The 17,940-nt window shown below is 49.8% G+C and overlaps 1 protein-coding gene across 4 annotated transcripts in view; it reads left to right on the forward strand.

Moving 5' to 3' along the window:
• Positions 1–17,940, forward strand: part of CACNA1D (calcium voltage-gated channel subunit alpha1 D) — a 296,432-nt gene that overhangs the window by 262,025 nt on the left and 16,467 nt on the right. For all 4 annotated transcript variants that reach the window (XM_035727534.1, XM_027583774.2, XM_027583772.1 and 1 more), the window contains 2 exons: positions 1,047–1,148; positions 6,219–6,349. In XM_035727534.1, coding sequence (XP_035583427.1) covers positions 1,047–1,148; positions 6,219–6,349 — 233 coding nt within the window. The remainder of the gene's footprint in view (positions 1–1,046; positions 1,149–6,218; positions 6,350–17,940) is intronic.

Below are 17,940 nucleotides of genomic sequence, written 5' to 3' on the forward strand. Positions count from 1 at the left end.
CCAGGCGGGCACAAAGCCAAAGCCGGCACTTGGGGACTATTAGCAGTCGCATCTTCCCCGCTGAGATCAAACACTCAGCCCTGGAAGGTGGCCACTGGGGTTGGCTCAGTGATGCCATGAGAGTGGGACAGAAAGCAGATTGCAGCAGGTTGAGGAGTGACAGGAGGTGGGAAAGTGGAGGCCGTGAAGGAGCCAACTCTTGGCACACTCCGTGGACGAGAGGGAGGAGGGGCCGGCAGGGCACGGCTGCGGTCTGCAGGCGGCTGTCTGCCAGTAGCCCCGGAGCTCTAGGTGAACCTCTGCCCAAAGCCAGTCTCTCCAAGCTCCCAGTGCCCCTGGCAGTGTGCTCACCCATACCTGGCCCGGCCAGCACGCCTGGGCGGGGCAGAAGGCAGGGTGGTCTTGGGGACTGACAGGTTAGCTGAGGAGACAGGCTTCAGCCCATATAATAAAAGACCAGGCTTTTGTGGTGCTGACAAGTACATGAAGTAGGAATTGAGAGAATTTCTCATTTGGGTGAAACGGAGGCAGTGTTTGGAACAGGCAGTGGAGGAATAGAAGGCATTCTAGCTGGGAGCAGTGGGAAGGGGTGCGTCTTGGCTGTGGGAGGGGAGGATGAGATCAGGCTGCATAGGCCTGGAATTCCAGAATAAAACACGGTTCCTACCGTGGGGTGACTGCCCAGTGGAAGGCTCGCCTACTCTCTGCCTGCGACCCCTCCACTGGAGAGCCAAGGGGGAGGGGAGCCCCGTTCTGTCTGAGGCCTCTGCTCCGGGCCAGGCTGGGAGGGAAGCAGCCCTGGTGGGAACAGACGGGAGAGCTGGCTAAGAAAAGCAAGGCTCCTTACAGATTTGGGATACGAGCCCTTTGTCTGGTAGGTCATTTGCAAGTATCTTCTCCCATTCTGTCGGCTGTCTTTCGGTTTTGTTGACTGTTTGCTGTGCAAAAGCTTTGTATCTTGATGAAGTCCCAATAGTTCATTTTTGCCCAAAAAAAAAAAAAAAGAGAAGCAAGGCTCGTTTTCCCCTCGTGCTTTTTGAATTTAGGGAACCTGGAACAAGCTAATGAAGAACTCCGAGCTGTGATCAAGAAAATCTGGAAGAAAACCAGCATGAAACTGCTTGACCAAGTTGTCCCTCCAGCTGGTGGTCAGTGCAATCTATTTCCTAAGTGGTTCTTGGCTAATGCATTGGTTTCAGTGCAAGGATCTCCAGCAAGCCCCAGAGGGGGTTTGCAGAATGCTTTACGTATCTGCTAGAGCATTCGGGCCCACAGCTAAAGAAGGCTCTTCGGCCTCTTGGTGTAATTATTTGGGGTAACAGGAGGACCATTCCAGACAAAGGAGAGGCTTCAGTGGGAAGGAGACCCAAGACCCAGATGGCTGGGGCAGGGGTTTTCTGGTCGGTGGAAGAATTACCATGGGAGAACAAGCTTACTGTCTCAAACCAGAGTCTGTATTTTTTCAACCAAAATGAAATACTTAAAGTTAGTTTCCATTTATCCTTCAACGTGTTGTTGAAAATGTCTCAGAAAAAATAGATAGCTTTCAGAAAATGGCATTTTTGAAATGTTCTTCTCAGGACTGAGTTTATCATCATAATTACCGAAAATGTCCCTTTAACTGGAGTTTAGAGTCAGAACTAACAGGCATGCTTATTTCCTTTTGTTATTTGTCATAAAATAACAGACTAAACTTTTTTAGATGTATATATGTATATATGATGCACATATATATAATATATATACTGTTTTTCCATTTTTGTTTAAGTACACCGGACTTAGATGTTAAGGTGGTTGTTTTGTGACTATTTTATTTTCACGTTTTAAAGGTGCAGGATCCGTTCACTCCGTGCCACGACCCCAGTATTCTAGCCGCCCCTAGCCCCGGGCACATTGTGAGCATTCGGTGTGTTTTGTAACCAACCACACTTTTCTAGCATCACCGCTCCTGCAACTTTCGAGATTGGTCGGGCTCAGGGCTGGAAGCCGACTCCGGGACCCGGGGCCAGGACCATGGCCAAGGCCTCTCCCTCTGAGAAGGTGACAGTCTCTGGCTCTTGGGAGGCAGAGAGAGAGAGAGCGAGCGAGCAGCATGGAGGCTAGGTCTCCTCCGCATGAAGCCAGAGCAGTGTGAACTTTTGTCGCTGGAGGGAGCCACCCCTAGCTGGCGCAGCCACCTGCTCAAAGCCGGGGGAGATGATCCCAAAGAAATGATGAAGGGAAAGCATGCACGCACACACACACCCCCACCACACCCCCCCTGCCCAAAACCAAAGAACAGAAAACTGTCAGCTCCCACCTGGAGCACCCGGGCCCTCCACAGGAGAACTGATGCTGCACATTTAAAACAACTCTTCGGTTTCGTTCTTTTCCTTGCAGCTGCGCACCCAGTGCTCGCATGGCTTGGAGAAATTGCTTTTTAAGATTGTTGTAACAATGTGCTTGAGCTTTTTCTGCAGCCTCCATTCCTTTCAAGTCTCAGTCTTTCAGAATATTCTGAAGCAATTCTGTTTTAGGGTGGTGGCATGGAATCAGGGTTATCTCTTGGCAGCCGTATTCCCCTACACTGTTTCTCAAATCCAGATGCATGCTTCAGAATAGCGGCTGCGTGCGTCCCGGTAAACCCTGCCCCCCTCCATCTCCCCCCAGGGCCGGCCCACCCTGCCCCAGCACCCCTCTGCTGACTGGCCGCCTTCTTCACAAACCAGTCTCACCCCAGCATCTTGGGGAGCATAGTCGCATTACTGTGAAGCTTTCTTTCTTTTAATTAGACCAAGAAAAAAAGGTCCAGAGTTTGGCTCACCATGCTAGTGCCCTTAAAACAGATCAAATTTTAGCTCTGCTAGACTGCTAGTGAAAGCCAAATATCCTTCCGCTTTCTTGGCCCGATAGCTGGGCCTGGCCTTTTTCTCTGTATTTCTTAGAAAAGATTGGGGTTTAGGATGACAGGTGTCCATCTATTCCAAAATGGCAGCAGGAGCACGGTGAAACCCGAGAAGGCAGCAGGCCTTAGGAGGTGGCATGCTGCACTGTTTGAGTGTGTCTCTAGGATGGTGGTCCTCCAGGCCGAACCCCCAGTCCTACTGCGCTGGAGAGGCTCGTGGCAGGCAGGGACTCTGAGGCATCTGCAAACACACTCTGTAGGAGGTGCATGCAGGGCAGGATTTTACTGCCTGCATTCCACCAGTTCTCTCTGTTGCTTCTTTTCTCTTCCAGTAGACCAGTGGTTCCCAGCCTCGCCCACATTGTGGTGCACTTGGAAAATGGGCCTCTGGGCCAGCAGATGGCTAGCTCCCGGGGCCGAGGGCCTCAGTGTCCTGCAGGCCGTACCCTGGCCAGAGTGGCAGACTCCACCAGGCCAGCTGCTCCCCGTGTCTGGGACTGGCCCATGTGGGGCATCAGTGAGCCCCTCACAGGCCTGGTGACAGTGGGGCAGGGGCCCATCTTGGGAGGCTTTGTAGCTCAGGGTGATGTGTGGTGCTCCCCCCTGCCCAGGTTATCACAAGCTTCTGAGAAGGAGGCGGCCCCAAGAGCCAGCCCCAGAGGAGCAGTGGGGAACTGTCCTTCTGCACCGTGGCAGTGCAGGGGCCTGTGGCCTCGGGCGTAGCCTGCTGTCCTCTCCACCACCTGTGCTCAGTCGTCCCCTTGCCCATCTCCGAATCTTGCTCATGTCCTCTGCTCTACTCTTCAGTCCTCCACCGTGTCATGGCTCTTCCCCCTTTCTGTAGGAGTCCCCTATTCTCCCAGGGGCTGTCCTTTCTTTGGGCCTCACTCGACCTGGATCTTTGGCTCCTTTGCCCTGAAGAGCTCAAAAACCTGACCCCATCTCTTTCTCTCCAGGCCTGAGCCCGGACAGCCTCACTGCAATCATTCCTTCTGTCCCTTCCTTTTCTAACCAACTCTAGCTTTGATTTTTCCTGTTCTTGAGAGCTTGTCCTCAGCCCAGCCTCAATTAGCTTAGCATCTCAGTGGAGAAGACCAATTGGTGGCCTGCCTCCACTCTGGAGTGGCCACTCAGGCAGAACCACAGTCAGCCCTCTGCACTGAACACCCTGCTTCCCCCAGTTCTGGGCCAAAGAGAGCCAAGACCTTCCCGCGGGAGCCTCCTGGGCCCCTCCAGGCCAGCACCATCTGGGCTGAAGGGAGAAAAGAATCAGGCCTGCATTTACGGGAAACATCCCAGTGTGGAACGGGGTGGGTCTTCGTAAACCTAGTGTTTTTTTTCTGGGAGCTCACAGAGAAGACTTGATACCCTGGACTGCAGGGGATAGCTGTGGCACAGAAGGCAGAGGCCCCCTGGGGCCCCCAGGGTTGTCAACTTTGAGCCCACCTCCTGCACGCAGCTCAGTAGAGAGACTTGTACTCTGGGGGAAGCAGCCCCAAAGAAGTAGGTGGTCTGCATGGCCAGAGCTGGGCAGTCCCTGAGTGGGCAGTGTGGAGGAAGAGGAGAGCCCACGCTTGGGAGGCCTACTGCCCTGGGCTCACATCCCAACTTGACTGGCCAGGGCAGGTCATTCAACCCTGCTCTACCTGTTGAGGGGAAAGCCATTCCACCATCTCGGAGCTGTTGTGAAGAGGCCATGACACCCACATGGAGCTCCTCTGGGAACATGGATGCCCAAGAATAGAGGTAGCTGGAAGGTATACCAGATGTACCCTGGGCAAAATTGGGAGCAGCTTGAGAGCAAAGTAGGGGTGAAGTGTCAAGACATAAATGGTCTGTCCACCTCTCACCTCCGTGCCCATGGGCAGTGCATCATTAGGCTATTTGGACCAGCCTGAGACAGATGCAGGACATAGTTTCACATGCTACCCAAAGCCTTCATCCCTTTGGTGGCCCCTACACCACTTCAGGCTTCTCAGCTGGGGTTTGTGAGGAACGCAGTGCACTTCTCAAGGCCAGCTGCCCCAAGGCATCTTCTTACTCAGTAACACTGAGTGGCTCCTGACAGTGAAGGTTGGAGAGGTGCATACAGCAGCCCAGCGGTATCTAGATGGAGACACTTCCCACACGGGCACTGAATGAACCCCATTGTGGTTCATTCAGTGAATGTAGAGGGTCCCAGTGGCCCCCAACTTGTCATGTTCCACCATCCATTTCAGTGGATGGCACCGTCAGCAGGCTGCCGGCTCACTATCATCCAGCCCAGGCACTTCGGACCATCCTAGCATGGGGCCGGGTGCTTCTAGGCCTCCTCTAGGATCATGCTCACAAGCACCTTTAAGAGGTGTAGCCCCATTTATAGATGAGAACACAAGCCCCTTGCCCCAGATCACCATGCAGCTCTTGCAAGGGCAGCCTGGGTACAAGCTCAGCTGTCCCAAAGCCTGAGGGCCAGCAGCCCTTCCTTCTCCCAGCCTCTACAACTCCTGGGGCCCTAAGCTTCTTGCCCAGGGGCCACTGCAGATCTGGGGGCGAGCACTCCAGGGAGAGCAGGGCTGGTGGAGGCCCCTGGGCAAACACATCGTGGTTTACCATGAGACAGCCAGAGCCTCTATTCTGCCTCATGCATCACCTTTAAAATGCTCAGCGGAGTTCCAGTGCCCCAGCGGTACATGCTGGAGTTGTTCCGAACAAAGCAGAAATAAGCTCAACTTCGAGGTTAGTTGGAGCTGTCGCTTGCAGTGCCCAAAATAAGCAGTTCTGGATTACAAACAGAGAAATGGCATATGGAGGCTATTGGAACAGAATCACGGGGGCACGTGAAAATCTGGGTTTGCAGCCACTTTCCTGAACCTTCCTCCTCTTCCGAGCTTGTCTGTCACTTTCTGAGGTCTCTGTCTTTATCTCAAAGCATCAGGATTTGGATGGTTAATTGCCTTGGTGTTCATGGTAATTACACGTGCAAATCTCTATGCACAGGGGTGAAAATAGGACCCAGAAAGTCTTTTTTTTTTTGTTTCGTAATTTTTATTTTCAGTAAATAACCAAGACAGCACTCCATAGTGTTACTAATACGCTGCTCTAATAAACTCATGACAAACATATCGTTTTCTGCAATTTTGAGTATCAGTTCATGGGACTGACTCTAATTTTGAGCCTTAACTGCTTTGCAAAACCTTGCTTTTTGCTAGATTTAGTCTCCCAGGTCCTCAGCCCAGAGCTCAATGCCCTGGGCACTGTCCCGCCCCGCCCCCGCCCTGGCCCCCAGCGAGAATTGAGGCTCCTGGTGCAAATGTGCTGATTCGGGAGAGCTCTGTCTGGTCTCTCCGTTTAGATGATGAGGTAACCGTGGGGAAGTTCTATGCCACTTTCCTGATACAGGACTACTTTAGGAAATTCAAGAAACGGAAAGAACAAGGCCTGGTGGGAAAATACCCTGCGAAGAACACCACCATTGCCCTACAGGTGAATTGTCCTTTTGTTTTCTTCTCTTTTCACTAACCATTTTACAAGCTTATTTGAAATACTAGAGAGCTGGCTATTCATGGTTGAGCGGTGCCACAAGGATTTTGTTTAAACTGAGATACCGCACACCCCCCAAAATGTGGACTAGCCATTTCTGGGCTATGAGGTAAGTGCCCCCCTCTCTTGCTTTGTCTGTTGTGCCCGCACCTGCTGTGGCCCGGGGGGCAGGGCCCCCAGGACAGCGGCAGAGGTATAGCCCTGGCAGGCCCCGGGGGGCCAGCGCTGGCCTGGTACCCTGTCTCCTCCCATCTTCTCCAAAGACAGGGTCCTTAGGCAGGCACCCACCTCCCCCCTGTCCCGGGCTCGGGCCCTAGCTGCCCAGGAAACAGCTTTCCATCTGAACGCAAGTGCTTTGTTTTGTTTCTGTTTGTTTCTTACCCCACTGCTTGTTGGTTTTCGGTCCATTTCAGTAACATCCATCACCTCCTGGTGTGTGTGTGCGTGCAGATGGGTGTGTGTGTGCACACGTGTGTCACAGTGTGTCTGTCTTCCGTGTGTGTTTCCTGACAGCCGTGATGCTTGCTGTGCAAACGCTGCTCTGTGCCCAGGCCAGCCTCTGGGCCCTCCCCCTGTGCCAGCCCCAGCCCGCCCCAGCCTCCTGGAGTGTGGGCGCGGCTTACAGGAACCTCTGGTTCCAGCCAGGGTCCATGCATTCAAGGATGTAGAACCCTAGGTAAGCCCAGATCTCTGGCATGGGAAGCAGGTGTGTGGAGGAAGGGGTCACTGTGAAGCTTGCAGGAGGAGGGGCCAGGAAGGGAAGTTTGTGAGCAAGCACTGGCAACAAAGAAAGCAGGGTGAAGAGGGAATGAGATGTTAAGAACTGGCAAAAGGGAACTGCAGAGGTTGGCAAGCTGCAGAAACACCTGTCCAAACTAACCAGAGCCCCATTATCTCTGCTACCCACATGCTTGAAGTCCGTCACGAGTAAGATAGTTTTTTCCCTATTCATTTGTTTACTTTAAAATGACTTTTATGTCCCTGTTATCATCATGAGTCTTACATTGGGTCATGTAGGGTATTAGCAGGGTTCAGTGTGGAATAGGCCCTTCACTTTTTTCTGGAGAGAAATGCCCAGTGTTGTTTTGTGTTCCAAGCGATGGTGCAGTGAAGGGAGGGCTTGTCTGTGAGCTTGCTGCGAGAGAGGACATGAACGTGAATGGCCACAAGTCAGGGCAAGTGGGTGCATATGCAGATGATGGGGTAGTAGATGTCCTTCATGAGGACACCTCTGCTCTGCCCAGACAGCTGCAGAGCCGGGGGAAGCAAAGATGCTCAATCCAGCTGAAGACGATTTCCGATCTTTATTTCTCTGATCACCTGTCCTAAAGGTGGCTCAGTGAACCACAGGCTCAGTCCAGTAGCCCATTGCTGTCTCAGGTTGTGGAATTTGTGAGTAAAACTTTCCCCTCTGGCCCCTCCAGTCTGCAAAAGGGACAGCCCTCCTCCCAACCACCATTCACAAGTAGCCTTGGAAAGATGAAAGCAAACTGAAAAGATGTGTTTGCAAATCTGAACAAATCTGTGGTCCATAGGCTCTTGGGGGCAGCGTGGCCAAGTTGGGTGCAAGGAGAAGGTGTGATGAATGTGCTTCAGAAGGCACTTCCCTAAAGTGGTCCTGGGCCTGGAGGACTAGACTGGCCAGATTTGGGAGTGTCACGGTCCCCTCCCCCTGCAGGGAACTGCCTGCTATTCTGGGATTCTAGGTGGTGGGGTCCATAACACTTGATGACTTTTCTTGAGGAGGAAACATACTCTCTCATGGATGGCTATGTCATAACTTCCAGTAACCAAGTTAGCTCTGTGTTAAGAGACCCTTCTGTTTTTTGGGGAAGGCGTGCATGATGACCACATGAGTAGAGTTCTCCCTTCCCTGAATCCCCAAGACTTCCCAGTCACATGGCTTCAGTTCCTGCTCTAGTGGCTAGATTTAGTGTTTTGATGTTTTAAAACCTGAAAAACAACACATGGCTAAATAATTATCACATTTCATGGATGGGCTTCCCTGAGTCTTTTAAGTTGCAGTTTCAAATGGTGCTAAAGCTACGTTTATAAGTCATGGGGTAAAAGACAAACACATTGCATTACAATAATGTTTTTCTCCTAAACATTTTTCATTTTGTTGTTTGTAGAAAGAGTTTCATTTCCTTGGTGAAATTAAACATTTCCTGTTAGAGGATGATACCAGTGCATCTTTACCCGGTTCTGTTGGGAGTTGAGGCTATGACTATAATTTATGTTGAGTACACAGCCTAGAAGATTAAGTTGTGTTCATAATCTTGACTGATAAATTCTGAAAGTGTATTGGATTCTGAAGCAAACATTAACAATACAAAATTCTGGTCTCCTTGAAGGATAATTCTAATTACATTTTTGGCCTCCTCTGTTCTAGAAGTGGCTTTAAATGTGATTTGTTGCTCTACATTTAATGAGCACGAGGAGGCGCTTTCTTTCTGTGTGATGAAATACTCTGTGATGACACAGCAGTTAGGGACACGGGGTCGAATGGCAGTGGCACCCACAGTGTCACTAGGACAAGTACACGGATGCGCAAGGAAGCCCCCAGATGTGGGCACAGCCTGCTGAGAAGTGGGATGAGTGGCTTCCTCCCACGCTGGGGGTTGGCTTGCTCATGGGAGGTCGAGTGTGAGCGCAGAAGTACGACGTAGGCATGTGCGTGCTTGTGCTGCGTAGAGTGCAGTCTGTCTGAGCGGGATCAGAACTGGTCCGCGTTCTCTGCTCCCTGTGGAATGGTTCTCAAGGGCACACAGATGCACTCGGGTTTCCAGCCCTGGGGGCTCCATCTGGTCTCCCTCTCTTCAGACCCACTGCCGTGTCCCTTTTTACATGAAGGGGATCCTTGTGTCGGGAGGAGCTCGGCACCCGGTGTCCTCTGGCCTCTGCGGTCTGAATGAGTGTGCAGTTTCCATCTATCCATCCATCTTCATTAAAGCCAGCCTTCTCTCCAACCTTCTCCAGAGGGTTGGAGAGAAGCTGCATCAGGCTGCCTTTTTGTTTTCCTCACCATCCGCCCCCCCCCCCCATGTGCCATATCCACTTCAGTTTGACTCCACATTTGCTCTCCCCTCCATTACTGCTACATCTAGTGACCTGCAAGTTTCTGCCAAGAGCAAGTCAATAAAGGAACACAGCTCTGCAGCCTTGAAAATGCTCAGTCCCCTTCCCATCAAACAGCAGTGCCCCATCAGACCTTGCAGATGCAAGATGCAGACATGAATTAGTCCAGTGTCTCATGGATAAAGGGGGGAAAAAAAAGATCCCAAAATGGGAAAAGTTTTGTTCATTTCTTTCAACATTCAAGGATTCCCTTTATGCCAAAGATACTCTGGTAAAATCCGAGGAGACTCTATCCCCCAGTTGTTCCAGATGGGAGTCTGATTATCTTTAATGACAGGAAGACTTTAGAGGGATAGTCTTTTTCTCACCTGGTCAGAGGTTGGGTTTAAGGAGGAAAGCATTCTTTCCAGCTGGTAAAGAGTTAGGTGGTTAGGTTTTCTGTGAAAGCCTGCACCCCAGCCAACAGATGGTGATGTAGGTGCTCGAGTGGAAGGGTGGTGGTATAAAGAATCCAGCGACTCTTAGTCCCGGATGTGCCCTGATGCGGCCACCGTGGGGAGGCCCAGGGCAGAAGGAGAGGAAGACTCACTCCACAGACATTTAATCTGTGGAGTAGCAGACACCTGTTACTTAGTTACCTTAGTTTAAAAAGTAGCAAGATATTTTTCTTTTTTAAAAGCATGAGTCCATTTAAAGCCATAAAAAAGGCTTTTTTTTCTTTTCTTTTTTAATCTAAGAAGAGAACAGATGCTAACAGATGAGATTTCACTGGCTGATTCATTTGTTTCAGATGCTTGAACGGATGCTTTAGAATTTTCTGCCTGAGCTACAGCACCAAGCTCGTTAGTCGGAAGGCGTTTGTGGCTAAGGCCTTGAAAGGGAAAAGTCTCAAGTGGGCTTATTTCTACTGAAACAGCATTTCGGGAGAAATGCAGGAAAAAGCAAACCCAAGGCCCCAGGGAGACCCCTTCCAAGCAAAGCACTCCTCCAGAAGGCGGAAGCAGGGTGTGGCTCATCTGCAGAGCCATGGCCTCCTGTCGCGGACGCTGCTCCCGGTGGTTCTTTTTCATGGAAGGGAACGTGCAAAAAGGCTTAACAGTTTTCCCTTCCAAGCAGAGACTCAGAGAAAGGGAAAGAGAGAGAGAGAGCAAAGGAAGGGGGCAGCCGCCCCACAGAGAAATGAAATGAACACAACTTCCTGACGCTGGCCAGTAAAAAAAATACCATAATAAAAAGATGAAGCAGACCTGCCTAAGGTGGGCAGCTGACTTCGTTCCAAAGTCCTGCATCCCTAGTTTGCCCGAACTCCCAAAGACTGGCAGGCCCCTCGGCACTGAGCTGACAGAGTTTCTTTTATATGCCAGTCTGCCATGACCTCCTGACCCTCCGGCCCCCACTCTCTGCAGTGACCCAGTTGAGAATGCAGTGGCAAGTGGGCAGGCCAGGAAGCTCAGACACACCATTTAAACTAACACATACACCTGCATGCCAAAACCAGTCCAGGTAACACCTCAGGTTCCATTTTAACGTGTCCACGGGAAATACCACCACACCCAAACCTCATCCAACATTGTCCGTCTTTAATTCGTGCTCAAAGCCAGTCTGGGGATGCCTCTTTGGAAGCAGTGTGGTCTAGTTTCAAGGACACTGGGAGTCAGGGAACCTGGGTTCTAGTCCCAGCTCCAGCATTCACTTGCTGCGTGACCTTGGGCAAGACACTTAACCTCTCTGTGCCTCAGTTTCCCCCATCTGTAAAATGGGGGCAATAATGTCGACCTACCTCACAGGGCTGTTGTGAGGAATAGCTAAGTGATTGTAAAGCACTTTGAACGTATAATTGCTTATTATTAAGACTACAACAATAATAATATCATATGCCTGTTTACTACCGGAACTTTAAGAAATTCTTGTTTTTCTTTGATCTCTGTTCTGTTCTGTACTGTAGTTATCCACCGAGAAAAAGAATTCTACCCCTTTTAAGGAGATCTGGGAAATGTATAAAGATGTACACAGGGTTACCTCTGCAGGTTGTGTTTTCACATCTTACAAATTGTAGATGTTTGCCCAAGAAGTTGCTTCACAAGGGAGTCTGAGATTCTCAGTGGTTGAGGAGCCTGTACATCCAGTCCTGAGCCCAAGATACCCAGAGGAGCCAACTAGAGTTTTAAGATCAATATTCAAAAGTAACTGTAGTGTGAAAACGTGGTTTCTGAAGTGTTTAGAGAAGTGTTTACAAGCCCCTTTGGCCTGCCCTCGTCGGTGCAGACTGGAGGCTTTGCGCGTGTGGGCATGTGTGCGCATGCGTGCGTGCATGCATGAGGGGGCAGGCGGAATGCAGTGGAGACAGCCAGCAAGCATGTGGGGAGGCCCTGTTCCTGCCTGGGCTCATTCAAGAGCAGGCCAGGTGGGAAAGTGGTATCCACCATGGGGAAGAACAGCATTAGTGGAAGTCCTGCAGGCCCATCCGGGGCACAGGTGGCAGGGTCCCTCCCAGCCCTGAGGTCTATTCCAGTGATGTTTTTTCTACTGTGCCCTTTGGCCCCAGTGGCTCTTGTTACCAGTGATCTGGCCTGTCTGCACTGAAGTGGATTCCCTGGCCTCACTTATGGAAACAGGCCCGGCCCCTGATTCTCCTCCCAGTGTGGAGACTGCTGTAAGTCTAGGAGCCCATGGTGGGTTTTATGGATTCTCACAGCAGAGTCCCTGGGGCCCAAGAGCAGGTCTGACTTCACACAGCACCCAGGGCAGTGGTGTGCAGGGTGGGGTTGAAAGCTGGCCAGCACACTCTGGTGTGGCCCCCCCCTTGTGAAGATGAAGCCTCTCTGTACATGCTACTTTAACAGCTGGGGCCCCCTTGCTGACATCCAGTCCCTCTCCAGATCTCTCTGCGATCCAGCAACTAAAAGGCTAATGCCTGGTGTAGCAGGGGCCTCTGGAATCCTGCTCTGGTCTGAAGGCCCACTCTGCCCTGATCAGGTAATGCCTGGGATGCACCACTTATTAAGAGTTTGGTGTATCCTCCCTGCAAAGGAGACTGGTCAGCCCCATGGGCACAGGTGTGGAGCTAATTCACCATCAGATGAATGATCCCTCGGTTTCTGACCTACCCCAATGTCAAGTTTCTTAAACAATGAAGCGCTGTATGTGCTTGCCTCTGTCTCAGAGGGCCGGGGTGACCAGCTGACTTCTAGATGGAGTCTCCACAGGGTAAAGTCTCAGCAGAACAGCCCCAAGCAATGGGCGTGGCAGGTGTTTCCATATGCCTTCCTGCAGCCCTCCCATATAAGGAAAAACTGGAAAATGGTGAACTTTCTGGATGGAATTAGGGAATGGTTTCAATGAAACGAGAGACTCTCGCCCCGCAGGGGCCTGGCTGTGTTGCTGAGTGACGGTGCTAGCCATGGCTGCTAGCCAAGGGCAGTTTATGGAAACAGTCAGAAGTCATGAGGTCTGCCTCTGACTTCAACTCAAAAGGGAAACAAAGCTTCCCAGAAACTTGGCGTATGGTCAGACTGCAGACACCTCTGTCCTTTCTCTTAAAACCTTGCCAGAAGAGTGTAGCTTTGAGTGTGGAAAAGTTGTAAGAGACAACTCAAGTTTATTACCTGAGAATCTTCACAGACTCAGCAAACTTGGTACCCAACACCAGACTCCATGGTGCTAGACTCTTACGCTCCTGTATGGAAGACACGCTGCAGGCCGGTATCCATCGTAGGGAAATAGATGTAAGGTTGGACACCAGGCTCTTCATAATTACACATTGTCCTTACAGTGTGGTGTGACCCAACCTAAATTCACAGGATTGTTGGGTACTGGATTCTCTACTTTTTCTGAAAGGCAGGAGATCTTTTTCCTCTGACAATAATAATGATTATTTTCAAAAGTCTTCAAGAAGATATAGAATTACTGAAAAGAAGTTAAGGCGGGTTATATTATGTAGTAGCAAAAGGTCTTAATTATTGTGGTGTGTTATTGAATAATACCAACCTAATGACTTCATTAGCCCTAACGTGTCAGTTTTCCATGGGAAGGAACTTGCTAACACCTACTAACAGTTCCAAGGTTGGGTAGGTACCTGTGTAAATTCATTCTCCTTGGCATACCTCAGACCTAAAAGAGGTGGCTATTTGGGATAATGGGAGGGTGTCATTCTAAGCCACGGTGAAGGCAACTCATTAACAAGTGCCAAAGGCTAGCTCAGAGAAGCCAGAGGAAGGACATTTCTTCCATAAGTAGAGAAAGTCAGCAGAATCCCAGGAATCATAGATGAGGCGAAGGGGCCAGTGCCTGAGGAAAGGTTGGTGCTGCCCGTCTGGGGCTGAGTTATCAGCTGTTCTCAATCTTCAGGGTCTCTTTTATGTTCTTAAAAATAATTGAGGACCCTTGTATATCGGTATTTACATTAGAAATTAAAGCTGAGAAATTTTTAAAATACAGAATATACACGTACAAAGATAGCAGAGAGGTGACATCCTCACATGTCATGGAGCCTTTGAAGAACCCCACTATGCTCTGAGAGAATGTGTGTATAAGGCGAAGAAGATACTAGTACTGTGCAAATTACAGTCCCCTCATGGGCCCCTGGAAGTGTCCCCGGGCCATGCTTTGAGAACTGCTACTCTAGGGAAATGATCCCATATCCCCGCTAAAGGAAAAGGGTGCTGGAGCCTTTTTATGATCTCCCTGGTGAGGGAGCCTCCTGCGTTGAGCACTGTCCTCACCCGGAACTTTTCTGTCCTCCACAGTGCCACGCCAGTCCCAACCCACTCACCTAGACACAGAGCTGCCTGTGCCCTCTATGTCCAGCTAAGTTCAGACTGAGAGTGGAACCCCACATCTCACTGCCTGTGTTGATCTGGAGGAACGGCGGTCTGAGTTAGTGTGTGATAGACTGTGTTTTAAAGATCGCCACTCCTCAGAGCAGCCCAGCCGAGACAAGGATGTGTGATCACTGGTCATTTCCATGTGGCCTTAGTGATACAAGAGCTCTGCTAAGTTAGTTGGAAGAAGGTTAAACTTGAGTGGGGTCACAGTCATTAAGTGAGCACACAATTCAGACTTGATCCCAGCCCTCTTTCCCATAGACTCAACAACTTTGTCTTGGTGGTGGCCTGGGTGAGGCCAGCAGGGCCTCATGGGAACCACAGGCCTGGGGACCTGAGTCATAGCTGAGCCTTCGCTAGGTAGGGCAGCCCACTCAACCAAATGGGGATAATCCTGGCCTTTCGGGATGTAGTGGGGTAAAGGATGGGAGATTGTTACGACAGCTAGAGAGATGCTAACAGAATAGAGCTCCTGATTTAAGGCATCTGCTGAGCTTAAATTGAAGTAATACTCTGTTATCAGGAACCTCGCAGGAATTTCAGATTCTGGTGTTAAACTTCAGCCAAGAATCGAGGTTGCTCAGAGAGCTCTGTGAGATCGTTCACAGGGAAATGTCATAGGTCCCTTTAGGTAATTTTAAGAAAACCTTCCTTAACCTTTCAAAGTGGTGGGAAATTGATGTGTGTTGCTGAGCGCAGCCCCAAGAGGAACTTCTGTGGTGACGTTACAGCTAACTTCAGCGAGGGTCAGAATCCCCGTGGGTGGCCCACGGAGTGCCGTGCTCATGTTTCTCACCCTGGTTGCGTGACTCAAGAACTGTGCATAATGGACACAAAGCCACACTGTCACATTTTCCCTGGAGGAAAAGGAGGACAAAAGAGTGTGCCCATGTGTGATATGTATGCCTGCATGTATGCGGAGGTGGTGGGGGACAGCTTGTAGATGGGCTGGTTTATGCTATACGAGCTGAACCTCCAGTTCGTTCTTCTGATGGAGCTAGTTCCGAAACCGTGCCCTCTGATTGGGTAGGGGCTGAATCCCGCGAAAGGGTTCACCAGCACTTGCCCTTCAGGAGACGAGTGTGCAGGGCCAGGCCTGGCTGAGCGAAGCCCGTGATGGAGAACAGGCTTTGCTGGACAGGGGCTCGCTGGCTGGAGTCTGAAAGCCTGGCACTCGCATCCAGAGATGAATGGCCTGGCCGGGTCCGAGTGGAGACTCACATCTCTTATCTCCACTGTTACAGAGTAGGTTCAGGAGGGGTTCTGGCCTTTGTCTGGGCTTGCTGTGCCGCTGAGAGCCGGCAGCTCCTGGTGTGTCTCACGGAGCTAGCTTAGGAAGGCGACCAGGGCAGCATCTCTCACACACCCAGGTAGGAAAATCTGACCGTAAGAGTGGGCAAGAGAATGGAAGGTAAACGAATGTTCCTATTTGATGTTCAAATACCATATTTTTATGCTATTGCTTCAGAGATACTTAGATTTTGTAGTTTGGTTTTTGTTTTTTTGTTTTTGTTTTTTTGGTGACTTAATCATCTATAGAGTAAATATCTATAAAATTCCAATTAAATGGTGTCTAAAATTTAAAGCAGCAGTCTGCAGGCAAAGCGCCAACATTTCTTTTTTTAAAAAGATATTTATGATACCATCTAGCATTTAAAAATCAACCAGAAACTAGGCTTGATTCTGCTTAATATTTTATATGATTGGACATCTTAAATCAAAAATGTTTCTATTTTATAACAACTCTGTGTTTATTCAAAACCATAATTCTACTGTGATGTTAATGGAATGACTTTATACAGCTTTAATTATGTTGGTTTAAGTGCTAATGACCACGTTTCAAATTAAAGTACTATTTTGCCGATAGAGGTAGACACCGATATGAAAAATGAAAGAATAGCTCATTTTACTGATTGTAAAGTGTTTATTTCAAGGGAAAAGAATGTTCTTTTTCTTAGGGCTGTGGAAAAAAGTAATTTTTTCAAGAGTTTAAGATAGTTTTCTGGGATCAGAACTCGTGCCTATGGAAATTTTGGAGCAGCCTAAGCTACCTTTTAGCTTGATATGTGTGCTAGAAAAATTTCATTATCATGTTTTGTGATATGTAATAAATTCAGGGTGCTGTGTTTAAGCTTCATTTCAGTTCAAGTTTGGGAACCTCTGTTTCCCGCCTTCCCAGACCTGGCAGACAACCCACCCCTGACACCCCACTGCCGGTAGACACCCCACCCCTGACACGCACCCTCCCCTGGCAGACACCCTACCCCTGCCACCACCCCTCGGCACCCCCGCCCCCCCGCATCCTTCCCCAGATCCCATGTGAAAGAGTCAGGTCAATCCCTGACTCTTAGAAGATGTGTTTCTTCCTGCGTGGAGTGAGCAAAACGTAACCATGATTTCTAAACCTCTGCTTTCATGCCGAGGAAGAGTGATGCTTTTTATCCTCCTCTGGTGTCTCTTTAATAAATATGTTGTCATTATTTGTCCTCAGAAGGGGCCTCTTGAGCCGCCTCTCAGTTTTCTCCATGATTTATGTTGCAAACAAATTCTCTGTCCTCTGTCTGTTCACCACACTCTCCTGATCTTGTGTACCATCGAAGACCTGCTGGAGACCGTTTTTGTTTTTCTTATGCAATTATGTTATATGTGTATTTCAGTGAAATGTCAACCCGCCAACAGTGGATGATGTTAAAAATTATCCAAATAAATAGTTTTCTATTTCTTTTAATCAGACCTAGTCCAAATTGTTGAATGACAGTGAATAGGATTATCTGGTTTTTTGTTTGTTTGTTTGTTTGTTTTCAAACTCAGGGGTATTCCAAGCCCGTGGTGCCTCGTGACATGGGCTCATATATATAATTTACCTGGGGGTGTTGACTTAGTGCTTTGTCGCCTATGTTTATCTTATAGACACGACAGCAGGTGTCTCAAACCTGGTCTTTGATTTGGAAGCCTCAGATCTGCCTTTCCTCCAGTGATCCAAAACCAGACAATGAAACCCTGGCTTAGCTAATCTTCCCTTGATGACTGTGCTCTGGGAAACACTGAACGAATGAGCTGCAGGCTGTTCAACACTGCTGGGCCGGACCTTCCTGCACAGGCCCGCAGCTCTGTGTGAAAAGCTCTCCCCCATTGGACATTAGCGTCGCCTTCTCGATGTTTCCAAGAGAATGGCAAGTGGGTCTGCGTCTAAGCCAGATGATTCCCCTGGCTCAGATGTGCCAGACTTGGGGATCCTGAGCGAGGGAAAGCGTGTGTGTGTGCACCTCCATGAGCGTGCATGTGTATGCTTGTGCGCATGCAGCTCGTGCCTGTGGTCAGAGGGACAGGAGAGAGAGGTACCCTCACTGACCATACCACGAACTATTCTGGGTTTGGTGGCAGGACACGTGTGTCTTTCCCCAACGAGACCACAGCATTCCTCGCCAGGAACCTGAGAGCTCCGAATCCAGGCAGCTCTTGCGCACCCACAGTTCATGAAACGGAAAGACCCCCCCCCTGCCGCCGCCCCTGGCCCTGCTCCTCTATTCAGAGAATGGATCAAATCAGACCTAGCCTGGTGTACCATTTTTAACAGCATTGCCTCCTATGGAGGAGGAGGCTGGTTTCACAGGAGCTTCTTAGGAAGCTCCT

This window comes from Zalophus californianus, chromosome 1, assembly GCF_009762305.2.
Source record: "Zalophus californianus isolate mZalCal1 chromosome 1, mZalCal1.pri.v2, whole genome shotgun sequence".
NCBI classification, from domain to species: Eukaryota; Metazoa; Chordata; class Mammalia; order Carnivora; family Otariidae; genus Zalophus; species Zalophus californianus.